General features: G+C 32.2%; 1 protein-coding gene across 3 annotated transcripts in view; it reads left to right on the top strand.

Moving 5' to 3' along the window:
* Positions 1–13,405, top strand: part of RELCH (RAB11 binding and LisH domain, coiled-coil and HEAT repeat containing) — a 123,437-nt gene extending 110,032 nt beyond the window's left edge. For all 3 annotated transcript variants that reach the window (XM_074279036.1, XM_074279037.1, XM_074279035.1), the window contains 3 exons: positions 4,792–4,880; positions 8,699–8,769; positions 11,614–13,405. In XM_074279036.1, coding sequence (XP_074135137.1) covers positions 4,792–4,880; positions 8,699–8,769; positions 11,614–11,734 — 281 coding nt within the window. In that variant the 3' untranslated portion in view covers positions 11,735–13,405. The remainder of the gene's footprint in view (positions 1–4,791; positions 4,881–8,698; positions 8,770–11,613) is intronic.
* Positions 13,406–16,338: the final 2,933 nt, after the last annotated feature.

Below are 16,338 nucleotides of genomic sequence, written 5' to 3'. Positions count from 1 at the left end.
AAAGTAGAGGAAGAAATGAAGAGACTTTTTCTCCAGACTTCTGTCTAATATAAAGAACCAGTTAATTGATGATGTACAGAGGATGAGAACCTGGAAAGAAATAGTGAACCCATTTTCTTAACAGCCAAAGATGGGATTGAAATATGTAGAAAGATGAGTGAGTAGTTAGGACAAGAAATTTTATTTCATTATATTCAGGGAATGATAAGGAAAGATGCCTGAAGAACATTAAAAAAAAACAAAAATCCAATTCTGAGCATATAGTTAGGTGCAAATGATCCAACAAAGAAGAAAAGGGAAATATCTAAAGACATTTCTTCAGTAAATTCAGATTTTTAAAAGGACATGTACAGAAGGAGAAAGAGAAATAACACAGCCACATATATATACATATTCAGAATGAAAAGGGAGGTATAGGAGTAATAATAGTATCAGGAAGGATAAAGTCCAGAAGGGTGGTTTTTTTTTTTTTTTTTAGGTATTTGCAAAGCAAAAAGAAGGAAGGAATAAATTCACTGCTGGAGACAGATTGTGTAATATTAGCAAGCAACTTAGAAAGCAGAACTAGTAAACTTCTGTTTTGCTTCTATCTTCTCTATCCAGGAGAATGATCTTAAAACTAGAAAGTGTTGAACAAACATGACCAAATAAGAATTCAGATCCAGAATTGGTGAAAATTTAATGAAGTTAGTCTGGCATGGACTGTTTTTAATAGTCAGACTGTCTTTTTTAGAAATAACTAATGGGAAAAAAAAAAAAAAGGAATAACTAATGCCCTTTCTAAATGTCCACAAACCTCTTGTTAATATCTTCTGGGATTTTGTTTGGAGTAAATATAAAACATAAGAATATAATTGACAAGTCTACCTTTCTATTATAAAAAAAACTTTGATCACTGTTTTTCTCCTTTCAACGTGTCCAAAACAGAAATCATTATCTTTTCCCCAAATCAGCTTTCCTCATCTTCCCTGTTACTCTAAAGAGCAATGTTATCCTCCCTGTTCCTGACTCCCATCCTAGGAGTCATCCTCTATCTTTTACCCCTGTGCCCTTACCCTCCATATCAACCTGTTACCAAAGCCTATTGATTTCTCTTTGCAGTATCTCCTGAATATGCCCCTTTCTCTTCTCTGATATTGCTACCACTCTGATGCAGCCCTTCATCACCTCACACTTGAAGTATGACAATAGGCTACTTGTGTGTTTGCCTGCCTCAAGTCTCTCCCCATTCCAATCTACCTTCCATTCAACCACTAAAGTGATTTTCCTAAAACAATAAATTCCTCTACTCCCTGTTGCCTCCAGGAACAAATGCAAAATATCCTTATATGGCTTTTAGAGCCTTTTATAACCCAACCTCTTCTAACTTTCCAATAATCTTCTACCTTTACTCCTCAAAGTGTATTTTTTGGTCCAGAGACACTAGCTTCTGGCTGTTTTTTGAATGAAATACTTTAATTCTCAGCTCTGGACATTTTCTCTGGCTCTTCTCCCTTCTCCCACTACCATCCCTGGAATGTTGTCCTTTTATTCCAGTTATTAACCTCCTTGGCTTCATTTAATCCCAGCTAAAATTTCACTTTCTAGAGAAAGCATTTTCTAAACCTTTTTAATTTTAGTGCCTTTCTTCTGTTAATAATTTCCTTTTTACCCTTTATATAGCCTATTTTACGTATTGTGTCCTCCATTAGACCATGAGATTATTTACAGCAAGGACTCTTATTAAAATTTTGAGTTTCAAATTCTATCTCTCCAAACCTTTCCTCATTCCCTAAAAGTTGGTAAGCAGTCTGATATAGTTTTTATCTATATAAACTTTATTATGCATCAATTCATGTAACTCTTTCCAAGAAATCATCCAGCTTGACATTTCTTATAGTATGTTAATATTCAATTACAAGCATATACCACAGCTTGTTTAGCTATTCCCCAGTTGATGGCCATCCCTTCTATTTTCAATTCTTATCCACCTCATTTGTTTATTTTTGTATTTCTAGCACTTGGCATAGTGTCTGGCATACAGTAGGTATTTAATAAACGTATTGATTGATTGAGAAGTGATGTACTCACATTGCAGATTGAGACTTTTTTTGAACATGACCAATGGAGAAAATTTATTTTGCTCAACTGTACGTGTTTGTAATAGAACTTTGTTCTCTTTCTTTCTAATTAGGAAGAGCAGGGAAGGGACAAAATAAACTAATTTGCTTTCTATAAAAATTATCAGTAAAAAATAAAGATTTAAAAAAAAAAAAAGATCACTAAGACTGAGTCAGCAAATACAACTTTTCTTTCAGAGTACTCAAAAATGTACTTTGTCCAGTCCTGATCACTTGATCTCATTGAAAATAAGTAGGGTCTTTACTTAACATTTCTTCCCTTGTCTTTTATTTCAACAGCATTTATCATGCTATCCTTTCCACACCATTCATTCTCTATACCAAAGAAAATCTAAAGTTGAGTTGTATACTGCCTTTTCAATATTGCTCATTATCTTCATTCTATCTGCTCAGCAACAATCCTCTTATCCCAGAGTTACTTTAAAAAAACAGAAACAACAGCAACAACAACTTTATGTTGACTTCATCATGATTGACTGTCAGCTTCACCTTGTTTGGAGCTATAGTAGTACTTCTGATACTATTATACCAACATTTCACTGTAATTGTGAATTGCCTGTTTTTTCTTTTCTGTATATTTCTTTTAAAATTCTAAGTTATAATGAATGCCATATGCAACTGTGTCAGTCTATATAATTAACACTGACTTTTGGTGGAAAAACTTATAGTTCAGTTAGAAATAGTACTAGATTTGAAGTCAAGGGGCCTGACTTCAGTTCTTACCTCTCTATGACTTTGGTCAAATCACTTCACTTATCTGGATTTAATTTTCATCATCTGTAAAATGAGGAGGATTGAACTAGAAAGTTGCTTCCAACTTTTAAATCAGTGAACTTACAGTGATCTTTAATTTAACTTTTTCATCATCTAAAAAATTTCTGCTTGTCTTATCAGAATTTTATACTTCCTATCCATGTTGAGCTCACTCCTTTTATTAACTCTTAACCATTGAATCTAACCTGTTACTTCTTAGAACTTTTTAATGTAAGCTCCTAAAATATAACACTGTAACAAATTATACTCAGCTTTACTTTACTTTTCTGTCACAAATTCTAATATTAAGTGGTCATCCCTACCCCCAAAGTTCCCATCATTTCTTCATCAAAAAAAATTGTTGGTCAACAATTGGTCAGGTCAGAACCTGATCTTTTTTTGCTTCAAAATTTCATTGTTATGAAGCGTGAAATGATCATTAATATAAATCAAAATTTTATTAGCTACTCTGCTTTTAACACAGAGAAGACTTAATCTTTCCAAATCATTGAAGTTCCTCCTCATTATCATTTATTTCCTTTATGCCAGGTTAATGATCTCTATCTTCCTTTTCTGAACTAATTCTATCTTCTGTCTAAATTGTCTGTAGACAATTTTGCTTCTTCTTCTTCCTCCATTAATTGTTACATAAATAATTTCAACTTGTTTCTTCTCTTTCTTTTCCAATTTCCAATAACAAGATTTGGTTCACATGCTAACTGGTCTTACTGATTTTTTTTTCTTTGTTTTGAGGAATGGCTACTGACAAAAGTAAGGAGAGAACTAGATTCAGAAAGAAAAGTGATATATAAATAAGATTTTTTTTAAAAAGAAAAAAAAAAGCTAAAGCAGCTTCAGACTTGGTTACATAGAAGTCTAGTAGTATCCAGATTAAAGATATTTTTGGTCCCACTGAACTATGCAGTGGTCAGACCATATCAGGAAAACCATATTCAGACATTTTTGTAATCTTAAGAACACATTCAAGAGTATAACCATGATTTTAAGTAGACTAGAATCTATATCATATGAGTATCATTTAATAGACATAAGGTTCTAACCTGGAAAGAGCAGATGTGGAGGACAAAGGAGAGTTTTAATTTGAAAGATAGTCATGTACAGGGGCACAGTAGATCTCTTTTGATAGATTTAGTAACAACAGGTTTTTGAGAGAGATTTCAGCTTGATGTGAAGAGAAAAGATTTCTAACAATTAGAGAGCCTAAACACACTTGGGGCTGCCTTGGATCCCCATCTTCTTGGGAACTGTAAGTGAATAATGAGTTGTTAAACATTTTGAAGAAAAGATTCTTTTTCATTTATAAATTGGCTAAATTAGCTTCAAGATTCAATGAATATTTCATACTCAGTAAAACTCAGTCTTGCACAAAGGAAATGCTTAATAAGTATTTTATTGGGTAGAATTGTGTGATGCTACCAAGTTTTTGTTTTAAATATTTCAAATTAACAGTAAAGGAATTTCTAGAAAAGTCATTAATGAGTGATTGCAAGTGAGGTAGTATGGATTAAGAAATGTCCATGCACATATACACGGGAAATCTAAATAATGTATTTTTCCCTGTTGGCACTTTTTGTGATTTGCTTTTACTTGTTTTCTCCATAATTATTCAAAAATAATTTTTCAGACTTGTGTAAGAGTATCCATTTAGTTCAATTTGCCCAGTTCAATTTATTTAAATATAGGCTAGTTGTGTTTTTCTTTAACAAATTACTTTTCTTCTCTTGAAGTGAGATATTATCAAAAGGTAAGATAACTAAAAATAGGCAAATATAAACCCAAAGTAAAAGAAAATGTATAAAAAAATAAATAATTTTAAAGTTATCCTTTTCCCAGTCTTTCTGAATTTGGAAAAAGTATATCACTTTGCTTTAATTCCTTAACCATCTTCTCTCTATAGTTATTTCAGAAGATTTAATGGTTAATCACTTTTTACCAGGACTCAGGTGTTTAAGGAATGATATGGAACATCTCTCACCAGAGCATGAGGTAAGCATGAGTGAGTGTTGGTGGGCATTGTTAATATATATGTGTGATAGATTTACTTTTTCCTCAAGTAGACATTCCTACGGTTTTGCCTAGAACCTTGATTACTTTCACTATTTTTTAAAATTATAGTTCATTTTAATGCTACAGATTTATTTATGAAGCTAAATGTCTTTTCAGATATTTCAAGATCATTTGTATAAGATTGGATTTTGTTTAAATCCTATCATAATAACTTGTACTCATTTAAAATTAAAAGGATTGGACAAATAGGACCAATCTGTGGACATCATTATCATCTCTAACTGTTCTGTTTCTAAAATCTCAAACCCTAAATTTCATTCCTCTAACCACAACCTTATTTGCTTTTTTTTTTTTTTTTTTTTTCAATGAACTTAATTTTTATCTTTATTGTAAGTCTGGCTTTTCAGCTCCTTCATATTTTCCCGTTCTGTTTGTATCTTCTCAATTTCTTTTTATTCCTGCCCATTCTAGACCTCTGTGATCAGCCATTTTATCTATTCTCTCTGGAATACCCTATCATCCCAAACTGCTCTGCCCTGCCCTACCTGCCTCACCTGCCTGCCCCCCTCATCTCTAACCCTGACAGTGTAGTGGATGGGGCTTTGGTTAAGTGAACTTTGGATCCTAGGTGTATAAGACATCTAGTCCAACTCCTTCATTTGATTGAGAAGGAAGCAGGGTTAACAGGACATCTGCTTGAATGTTCTCTACCAATAAGAGATGATAATGTCTTGATTTGCTTTAATGTCAGTTTCCTCTTTAAAAAGGTGAAGGAAGTATTAAAGGGAAATTCCTCTCTGCCTCTAATTCCCATCAACAGTGAGGAACTAGTTTCAGGTGTGGATATGATTGGCACCTGGTAGGATAGGGGAGTGAAGACTTTCCCCCCAGAATTTGTTGTGATCGAGAACAAAGCCTAACAGAGTAGAGTCTGGCATGTGTCTCAGATATTAAGAAAGCAGATTTCAGAGGAGGGCTATGTGAGTTCCCATGGGCTGAAGTTATTCTTTAAGGGCAGTTAACTCAGAAAAGATAGAAAGATCTTGAATGAAATTCCAAAAACACAAACAATATTGATGAGAAGAGAAAAGGAAAGCTTTCTAAAAGGACCAGGTAGAAACATAAAGATCTCATCAACTTACTTACTTTTAATAAATATATATATTTATTTAAATGGAAGTAAAAAATAGTCAATATAGGAAGCATGAGACCATAAAAATAGTGACATTAGTGCTGCAGTTAAAGTTGATCTGAAAGGTGGAAAGAAATATAAGTTTAGAGCTCTAAAATGGCTTTCCATAATGTGACTACTTTCTGAAGCCATTGTCCTCTTTACTTTCTTCCTTTCAATTAAAAATATGTGCAGTTAGTACATAACTATATCCAAGGTACTCTTAATAAGTTCTGTGAGGACTTCTTTTTTAGTTTAATTTAACATATTTATTTAATGCATAAGATATGCCAAGCTCTGTGTTTTTCTTTACCACCTACAAGTAATTTCTAAACAAGCACCAAAATCATCAAATCCAAAGGCTTTTTCCCAGTCTACATTTTTTTTCAGTATGTAGCATTTCATCCTATTAGGGTCTCTTCTTCTCCCCCCCCCCACCATTCTTAAAATCATCCCCTTTGGATTTTGTAATAATGTGATGAGGTGTTTTAAGTTTCTTCTTTGATCATTTTTGTCCTCCCTCATGAAAGAGGTGTTTCTCAAGGTTTCGACTTTTAAATGCCTAATACATTTTGATTTTTTTTATTAATTTAATCCATTTGCTAAGCATTTGCTTTATGCAGAATACAAAGTGTAAGGGAAAATACAAATATTAGCTAAGGTCTTGTAGTGTTTACTGTTTTTTGGAATGTGGAGGGGAAGAACTGTGTTCCAAAGTCAGACTATAATACATAGTATTGTACACTGAGTACATTGGAAGGTTGCAAAATAGAGTGCAGTTGAAATTTTAAAAGAAAGGTCTTCGTCAACTGGAGAATCAGATTGAGATGGAGATGCAGGTGAGTTGTTATTTAAATAGATGGATAGATAGTCACATTCCATAATATCGCAAGTGCTTAGGATTCCTCTTTAAGGTACTAATGATTCACTTTTCTTCATACTGTAATATTTTCTATTCATGCTTTAGCATCTTTTTTCTGATGTTGATCATTTTTCCTTCTGATTTTTGGGAACTTCTCCCTAGTTTGTATAATTATGTGCTGTGGTTTTGACTTTTCTGTTACTTTTGTGGTTTCAACCTTCTTATCTTGTATTCTGGATCACTGATTCTCTGGCTTCTTCATCTTTATTTATACTATAACTTAAACTGTGGGTCATGACCCCATATGGGGACTTATAACTGAATGTAGAGATTGCAAAATTACAATTTGTTACTAGTAATTGTTTCATTTGTGTACTTATTTATCTAGTATCACATTAAAATTTCTTAAGCATAAAAGGGCTAATGAATGGAAAAAAGTTTAAGAAACTCTATGAATAGACCAACCAAGCTTCAGCATCAGAATCTCCTCAGCTCCCTCACTTTAGGACATACGAAGTATCTCAGCCTGTTTTCTTGCCTTGAGTAACCTCTCATTATCAGACTAGGCCCAGCTCAGCTTCTAATCACCCTTCCCCAAAGCCCATATCTAAGCAGTACTGTTGTCAGCCTAACTCAATTACTTTTGCTATGGTTATGACCAATCAGAAATGATTCCTTCTTGTAGGTGTTTGAGCAGTCACTGAATTCCTGCTCAATGGCCAGCTCACATAATTCTGATATCTTGTGAAATTTTGGCCTACCACACTCTTGTCTGATGGCAATAATGGGGACAGGGTACTGTTGAGTATACACTATAAGTTTAAAGTTCTGGTTTTCATCCATAAGATTTTTGCCTTATTGAGACTATTCTGTCTTTTATATTAAAACTTTCTTGTAGCTCATAATACTATAAAACAATTCTTTATCTTAATTACACATTATCTTAATATTTCAATAGAAATGTTTTATCTCAATCATCATCACCTCTATTTACAGCTCTCTAGAGATACATCCTGAGTTCAACTAGGATATCTGCTAAATAGTTTCTAGGGTTACAGTTCTCTTGTTTCATTTTTCTATTTAAGAAACTTCCAGAACCATGTCCATTTCAGGTCATTGTGGGCTCTCAAATTTGAAGCCCTACTAGCTAATAGCCCCCTCATCAGGGTCATCTGCAGCTCTTTTGAAGTACTTACTGTAGTAGCAGCTGTAACCTGACTGACTTTCAAAAAGTTGAGTCACTATGCTTGTGTTGTTTTCTTCCAGCAATTAAAATGAGTCAGGGACCTGCAGAGGTCACTCAGCTTTAAAAAGAATTCCCCACAGCTGGGGCAGTACAAATCCCAGAGCACTGCCCTCCTTAGCCTGGTCTATTATTTCTAAGCATTTGTCTAATACTGACACTCATTTTGATAAACATTAGTATTTTGAACATAGAGAAAAGTACAAGATAATCCTAAATCCTTAGTTCTCTAGTCCAACTCATATAAGAATCGCCTGCATGATATACCCAGTGTTCATAATGAGACAGTGATAGAGAATTGCCTCAAGATCTACAAAGACCTAGATTCAATTCCAGCATGATTCTGATTCTCGGTAGCTTTGCATTGTATCATACCATATCTTAGACATTTTAGACATTGCACATCTTGATACAAGTAGTTTCCTACACTACTGAATCATAGGCCTGGACAAAAAGGAAGGAAGGGGAGTATAGACGTGAATGTGATACTCCATTAATAATAGGCCTTTCTTTTTCATCAGGTTATTTTAAGTTCCATGATAAAGGAATGTGAACAAAAGGTAGAGAACAAGACTGTACAAGAGCCTCCTGGGTAAGTACAGCTACAACAGCTATCCAGTACGTTGAATTAATTCATTTTATGCATCAAAATTTAATGCAGGACATTAGCAGTGTCTTTTCTGTTTTATTTTTCAGTCAGCTAATTGGAAAATAAGAGTTTAGTGTAAAAAAAGTTTAATTTTATGAGTTATTTGTATGAGGCCATTTTAATACAGAAAGAATAGTGACTTGATGCTGAATTTTATTCATTTCAAAGTTGCTGTTAGCACTAAGAAAAGAGTTAATGAAGAATGCTATAAAAGAACAGCCTATTTATAATCTAATATATATTGCAACAGTGGATAGTGTCTTGCCTGGAGTCAGGAAGAATTGAGTTCAAATTCAGCTTCAGAGGCTTAATGGTTTTGTAATCCTGGACAAGTCATTTAATCCTATTTGCCTGAGTTAACTCATCTCTAAAATGAGCTAGAGAAGGAAATAGCAAACTGTTCTAGTTGCTTTGCCAAGAAAATGGCAAATGAAGTAGGAGGAGTGGGACATGACTGAAACAAATGAATAACACCTATTAGAAAAACTTTGGGTGGTAACTATTAAAATCAATTTATTTTAAAACTATATTTAGAATGTCATTTTCTAACTGAATTAATATTGATGTAAGAATCCTGATTAAATTTCTACAAAAGTAAAATCCCTTTTCTTTAGTTAGAATTTTTATTCTTAGATAGTTAAATTATTAGATTATACAAAGGGTTTTTTTTTTTCCACTTAGCAAAAAGCTTTAATAGATTTAAAAATCATCAGATTGTTAATATCAGAGAATGCTTTTATTATCTTACTAATAAAATCAGGGTTTTGGTTTTTGCTTTACAAAGTGTTAAGGTTTGGAAAGATTTTTGCCATTTTTGGTTTATTAATTAAAATTGTAATGCATTTTGGAATAAATTCAAGAGAAAAAAAAACTTAATGAAAAATGATGAGTTTGCAGGAGTTGAGAGGAGCAATCCAAAAGACATCCTTCCTGTTCATTCTATATACAAAAATAAATTACTTTTCACATTCACATCCTTCTTAAATTTCATTTAGAATGTATTTTAAATGCAATAATGAAAAAAGAGAAATGCTTTTGTAACTTCCCAAGATTGCTTCCTTAATGTAACCTTCCTTTTTTTTTAAAGTTCTGTTTTTTTATAAACAGCATTAGAAAATTCTTCCTTTGAGGAGGAAAAATTGAGAATTATGTAATATGTTCCTTTAAGTGTTAATTTCTCAACTTCACTAATTAAACACCTAATTAAATAGATAATTCTAAAACTGGAGTTTAAAATTTTACATTAATTCAGATATTTTGGGGACTTGGTATATATAAAGTTGACTTTTTAAAAGCACACCACAGTATAAAATGGTTATTTTGGCAAAAATCCTTACCTCTGATTTGAAAGAATGTAATATAATGCTTTTAGTACATAAGAGGAGATATTTTGTCTGCTTATGATAATTTGTCTTAGAAATTTTAGCAAAACATTAAGATTTTTTAAAATGATGTTCATCACAGAGTTTAAAAAACCATTTATTAAAAAGAACCATTTAGTAAGGTAATTTTATTCTTAGCTAAGAAAGAATGGGAAAAGTCTTAAAATATGAAAAAAAATTTGTGTCAGGCTAGTAGGAGGAAATAATTTCTCACCTTTTAGGGACTACAGTGCCAGATGATCTTTTATTTTGTGAGTTGCCATCACTTAATCATTTTGGATTTATAAAGCAAGACCTAGAGAGAGTGCTTGTTAATCAGCTAACTGCTTTGATTGCTATGATAAATGTTACATCTTTCTACAAACTGACCGTAGATTAAGTATTATTATGTGTTAGTTGTTTTAGAAAATTAGACTGAACTAGTTCATTTGAGGGGGAAAAAAAAATCTCTCTCCACAATCATTCTTTATGTTCAAAAATCTTTAATGACAAGGGCTTGAAAGGTGACTTTATGGTCAGGGTCTGAAGTACATTTATACCACTGGCATATGCTACTCGGTTCTTCAGTATATAATCTTGTGACGGTAGAAATATTGGTTATTGATGTTTGATTGTTTTCAGTAGTTTTAGATGTGTTTTTCTGGAGTTTTCAAAAACTACATCTATAAAATCTATATCTATAAAACTAAAGATTAGCCTCTGGAACAATCTATCAAACAAATAATGTTATTTTGCTCTGTATTCATAAGAATAGGAGAACAGGCCTAGATTTTTGACTCTATTCTTTTTTTTTTTTTTGTCTTATCCTTTCTAAGATTATGTTGCATGTAATGTAATAGTTAAGGAGCAGCAGCAATAATAGCAGTAGTAGTAATAGTAATAGTAGCAGTAGAAGTAGTAATGGTAGTATTAGCGGTAGTAATAGCAGTAGTAGTACTCATAAGAAAGTGCTCTATAAATACAAAGTATATATAACACAGAAAACATATGCCAGCTTTTAAAGCGAATTGTTTTTAAACTTCTCTTTTTTTTGAGGGGGGAGTGCAACTTTATTACAAAAAATACATTTGAGAAGAATTCAACTTATCAGTCAGTACTTATTAAACACATTATGTACATCCTATGGTAGATTGTCAGAGAATTTTAAGAGAGTATCCCTGCCCTCAAGAATTTTATTGGGATTTTGGGAGAGTTGGTAAGTGTATGTATAAAAAGTTAGCTAACAAACCAAGCAAGTATAATAAACATCAGCAATAGCAAAGCTGGTAATCCTGAAGGGAGTTAGAGAGATCATTGTAAAATAATATTAATTTCAGAATATACTTTCTTAATATATGTTGTTGAAAAATGCCAAAATGTATCATTTTTCAGTTTTTTACATGAAATATTTACAACTTTTTCCTAGCTCCATGTCAATTGCTGCAAGTTTAGTAAGTGAAGACACAAAGACCAAGTTTTTGAACAAAATGGGACAGTTGACAACATCTGGTGCCATGTTGGCCAATGTGTTTCAGAGGAAGAAATAAAAAAAAGAAAATTCTCAGTAAACAAACACTAAGATGGACCTCAAGCAGACTGGTTCCTTGTACTTGAAGTACTTGCCTTTTTATTTCTTCTGTTTATGTTCTTGCAGTATGATTTTTATTCTAACCTCCAAAGATATTTGCACTGCTTTTGATTATTGCTGTGTATCTGTTAATTTTGGGGTTATAACTGTGGTTGATAGCAAATTGACTGTATGAAGTCGCTGTTCTGTGTTCTTGTCTTTTAGCATAATTTTTTTATATAGTGAAAAGTATTTTTTTTATTTTCTGAAGGGATATCAGCAAATATCTGTATTATACAATGAGCTATTACAATGGTACTTAAAATAATGTAAATTAAAAGTCATTGTTATGAAGTAATAAAAGTGGAAATTACTTATGTATTTAAATTATGAAAGAATAATGCAGACTTTTTATTGTTTCTACACTGACTAGAAAGAGCCACCAGCATTACTCTGTGCCTTTTGGAATTAAGTTTGTGTCTCCTGTAGGAAGTGTCCTACACTCCATTCATTCAGCATTTCCTTAGAATGCTGTGGTGAACTAGAGTTCCAAGTCCTACAGTACATAGATAATGAAAAAACTTTCAGCATTTCAGAGCTTTTATGTATACTCTTTTAGTGCTATACCAAACTCTTCCAACACTACACACAATCAACTTTGTGAGGAGATAAGCATAGATGAATGAAGGAATTAATTGGTATACTTTTATATTGTCCAGTAGCCAACGTGAATTTACAACTGGTTATGTAATAAATTTAAATGCATGAAATAGATTCATTTGAAGTTGAGATGAAATAATAGTTGTCTACTATATCCCAAGTCAGAATATTTAAAAAAGTATTGTTTAGACTAAGAATCTACTGTTCGTGTGATGTTTTCTTCAAGATATTATCTTCTTAAACAATATTTTTGAAGAATATCTTTTAATTCCATATAGTACACCAAACGTCCCTCCTTCCAAAATAACAACAACAAAAAAAAACAAAAAAAACAAACAAACAAACAAAAAAACGGAAAAGTTTGCACTTTGGGAGAAAGTTTTCTTTTTTGTAAAAACTGACTTGGCCAAATTATTGCTCTTATTGGATAGTTCCTTCATTCTTCATTGTAATTCTGTCTAGTTTTTTGTTTTTATTTTGTTTTTAATACCCTCTGCTTGTAGTTGGTCTTAAGTTGGTGTGCAATTCTACTGGAACTTTACAATGTGTGTTTTTTGTAACTCGTAGTTGGGGATAGATGACATGCTAAGTGGAAAGTTTTATTGGCCTTGGAGGGAAGGAAGGAGTTGTAAGGATTTTTTGAAAGATGTGTGATATTTTAATAACTAAAAGGAATTCCAAATCAAACACAGTTAATGCACATAGCTGATTTTTGTGTGGTATAAAATGTTTTAACACATTTGGAACACAGTTGGAAAACACTCATTTCATGTGCAAGACGGTTTATTACACATCATACTTGACCATGTGAAAAATTCACCATAGGCAAATTTTCCTTATGAAACCATTTCTCATATCTCCAGTGAAATAATTGTTCAATAATTAGTCTACCTGGGAACTGTTGGGTTCTAGGCATTCCTGAGAAATTAAAAGTGGCTACCTTTCATGTCAAATATGTTGATCTATTATAAATAAAAGGTTTTGCATACTTGATTTGTAATTTTTTTCTATTTAAAATTTCTGCAGTATTATCTCCAAACCGATGCAAAAGACAAAAACATACCAAAACTTTGCTTCAGTTTGGAAACTTTATGTAAACTACCTCCTTGCTTTCTCCTTAAAAGGGGAATATGTTATTGTAAGAATAACATTCAGAAATTTCAGAAATAATTAATTTGTGCCAAATATATATTTGTGCCAAAAATGAACACATGTAATGAACAGTCTATCTTTCTACTTTGTAACCAAAATGTTTTTAATTAACTGATAAAGTTTCATTTAATTAACTGATAAAAGAAAACAGTCCAAAAATTTGGAAACAAAATATAGTACATTTCACGATACAACCAACAATCTCTATGAGTTTCAGGTAACATGGCACAAGCCAATTAAATATGTCAATACACATATTTTTCTATGTTTTAATTTCACATGTAATTGTTTGCCATTAAAACAGAATTTTTAAAAAAATTAACAAAACTGCCTACTTAAGAATAAGTGGAGGAAATAGAGTACCTAGGTTCTATTGGAATTAGCAATAAGTCTGCCACTTCTAATCTGAAATAAATCTGTGGTTCATAGGATCATAAATTTAGAACTACCAACCCTCTCTTTATATCAATGAAGAAATTGAGTCCCAGAGATTTTTAAATAACTTGTCCCCATCACAAAGATTCAAACCCAATTCCTCTGATTTCAGGTCCAACACACTTAACATTACCACATTCTATGTTGGAAACAAAAATAATAACAGTAATTACTGCCAACATTTGTGTAGCTTCAACTTTGTAACAGGCCCTTGACAAATATTCAGTCTTTACAACTATCCTGGGAGGTAGGTGCTATTATTATCTCCCTTTTTTTTTTTTTTTTTTTTTTAATAGTTGAGGAAGGTAGAAAAGTTTTAAGTGATTTGCCCAAGCTATGTGCCCAAAGAGGCTGTATTTAAATTTCTATTCTTCCTCACTGTAGGGTCAGCACTCAATTTACTGTGCCACTAAATGCCTTAGTAATAGACAAGATAAATAGGGTGTTGCAAAATAAACCAGGTTAGAAGACCAGCAGGTATTGAGAGTGTAACTCTTATTTCAAGAAAATTCTACATCTTTATATTATTTAAATAGCAAAAGACATAAAAATATTACAACAAAGGAATATTTATTATACATAAAACTTTTTAAACATTTGAAGGATCTATAGTTTTACTGGATTAAGCATTCTTTTCAAAGATGATCACTATTGATACTTGCTTTAGTAGATGGTCTTCATAAGTTGCTACAGGGAAAGAAATCATCTACAAGCCAACATCTCTGCAAACAACTAGTTTTGTTCTTAGACAACAGATATAGTCTGTTACTTAGCCTATAATTTAACTTTTATCTTGGTAGGATTTGCCAGATTTTATTCTCTTGGAATAACCTTGTGAACCCAGGATCACCTCTACAACACAGAGACAAAAACAGTAAGACTAGTGAAAAATTTATACACATGCATACTATGAACAGCATTAGTTTCCACATTTGTATACCATTCACATGTGCTGTTCTGGACCTTCATTTGGTTTTTGTTGTCGTTATTTCCTTTTTTTTTTTTTTTTTTTTTTTTTGAGGTAATTGGAGTTAAATGACTTGCCCAGGGTCACACAAGTGTTAAAGAGTCTAAGGCTGCATTTGAATTGAGCTTGACTCTTGGCTATCCACTGCACCACTTATCGGTTTCCTTTTTTTTTTTTTTTTTTTTTTTGGCCATTCATAGAATGCTTTGAATGTCCCATTTGCATCTACACATTAGATTGAATTAATAAACCAAACCATATTCCCAGCATAAACTCAATATTAGATTATATCTAGCATCCTAATAATAGTGCAGTGTTTTTAGTAATATCAAAACACTTTTTATGTTGACATATTGGTAACAAGAATCACACAATTCATAATTAACTTGACCATTTTGTTTGTCCAGATATGGAAAAAGTCAAATCAGCATGTATTGTCTTGTGCCTTTTGATGGCTCTTGAATTCTCAGAAGGCCTCTTTGTGATTATTACAAATTTAAAGACTTTCTCTAGATAATGAACTTGTTTGAGTTTAGTGAACTGTGATTGCTGACTATTTTCATCAGGACTTGCCATTATAAAAAGCTGCAGCACAAACTGGTTTACTGTAAACGCTGTGTATAACATGCATGTATAAAGAGCTTTTATGATAGAAAAAAACGAAGCCTTAGAACATTGCAAATTGGTCAATGAAGTTCCAACTTTTAAAGCAGATAATGTTTTCTTATAAGCATGTTTGTATACATGACTTTCATTTGCAATAGCTAGTTTCTGGTGTAGTAGTGCTTTATGTTCACTTTTGCGTTGCTGTTACTTATTTCTCTAGATTTCTTTAAAAACTTTAAGCTGAATTTAGTCAAATAGTTACAAAGGACAGAGATGTTTTTAGCCAAAGTAACCAATTTGTACACATTAACTAAGTAATTATAGCTGTTGAGTACTTGCATACCAAGTTAAGCAGTTCTGTTGGTCATTTCATCCCAAGTATATTGTGAAATCAGGATTCTAATCCAGTCCTCAGATTGAACCAAACCTCTAATTTGCAGTCATCAATTAGACAAAATTTAGTTGATTTTTATTGTATTTTGTGTTATTTATTCATGCAAGTTGAAAAAATAATGCCTAGAATAAAAGTTTAATCTCACATACTCCCTAAAACACCCAAAATATACCCCCTTGGATGTCCTCCATAGAAATGTCACCTTAATTCATTGCATTACTGAGCTATACAAACACACAGAGAGAGCTATAAGGAAACTTTGCTTTTCTCTAAAGATTCCTTAAAATACTTGTTCTTATAGAAATCTAAATATTGTTTCCACAAGTGTACAAGCATAAGTTCTAATTCTTTTAATTAAATTTCACTAAAG

The sequence above is a fragment of the Sminthopsis crassicaudata genome, chromosome 1 (genome assembly GCF_048593235.1).
Source record: "Sminthopsis crassicaudata isolate SCR6 chromosome 1, ASM4859323v1, whole genome shotgun sequence".
Lineage (NCBI taxonomy): Eukaryota > Metazoa > Chordata > Mammalia > Dasyuromorphia > Dasyuridae > Sminthopsis > Sminthopsis crassicaudata.
The sequence above is the reverse complement of the archived record's forward strand: the minus strand, read 5'-3'. Positions and strand labels throughout refer to the sequence as shown.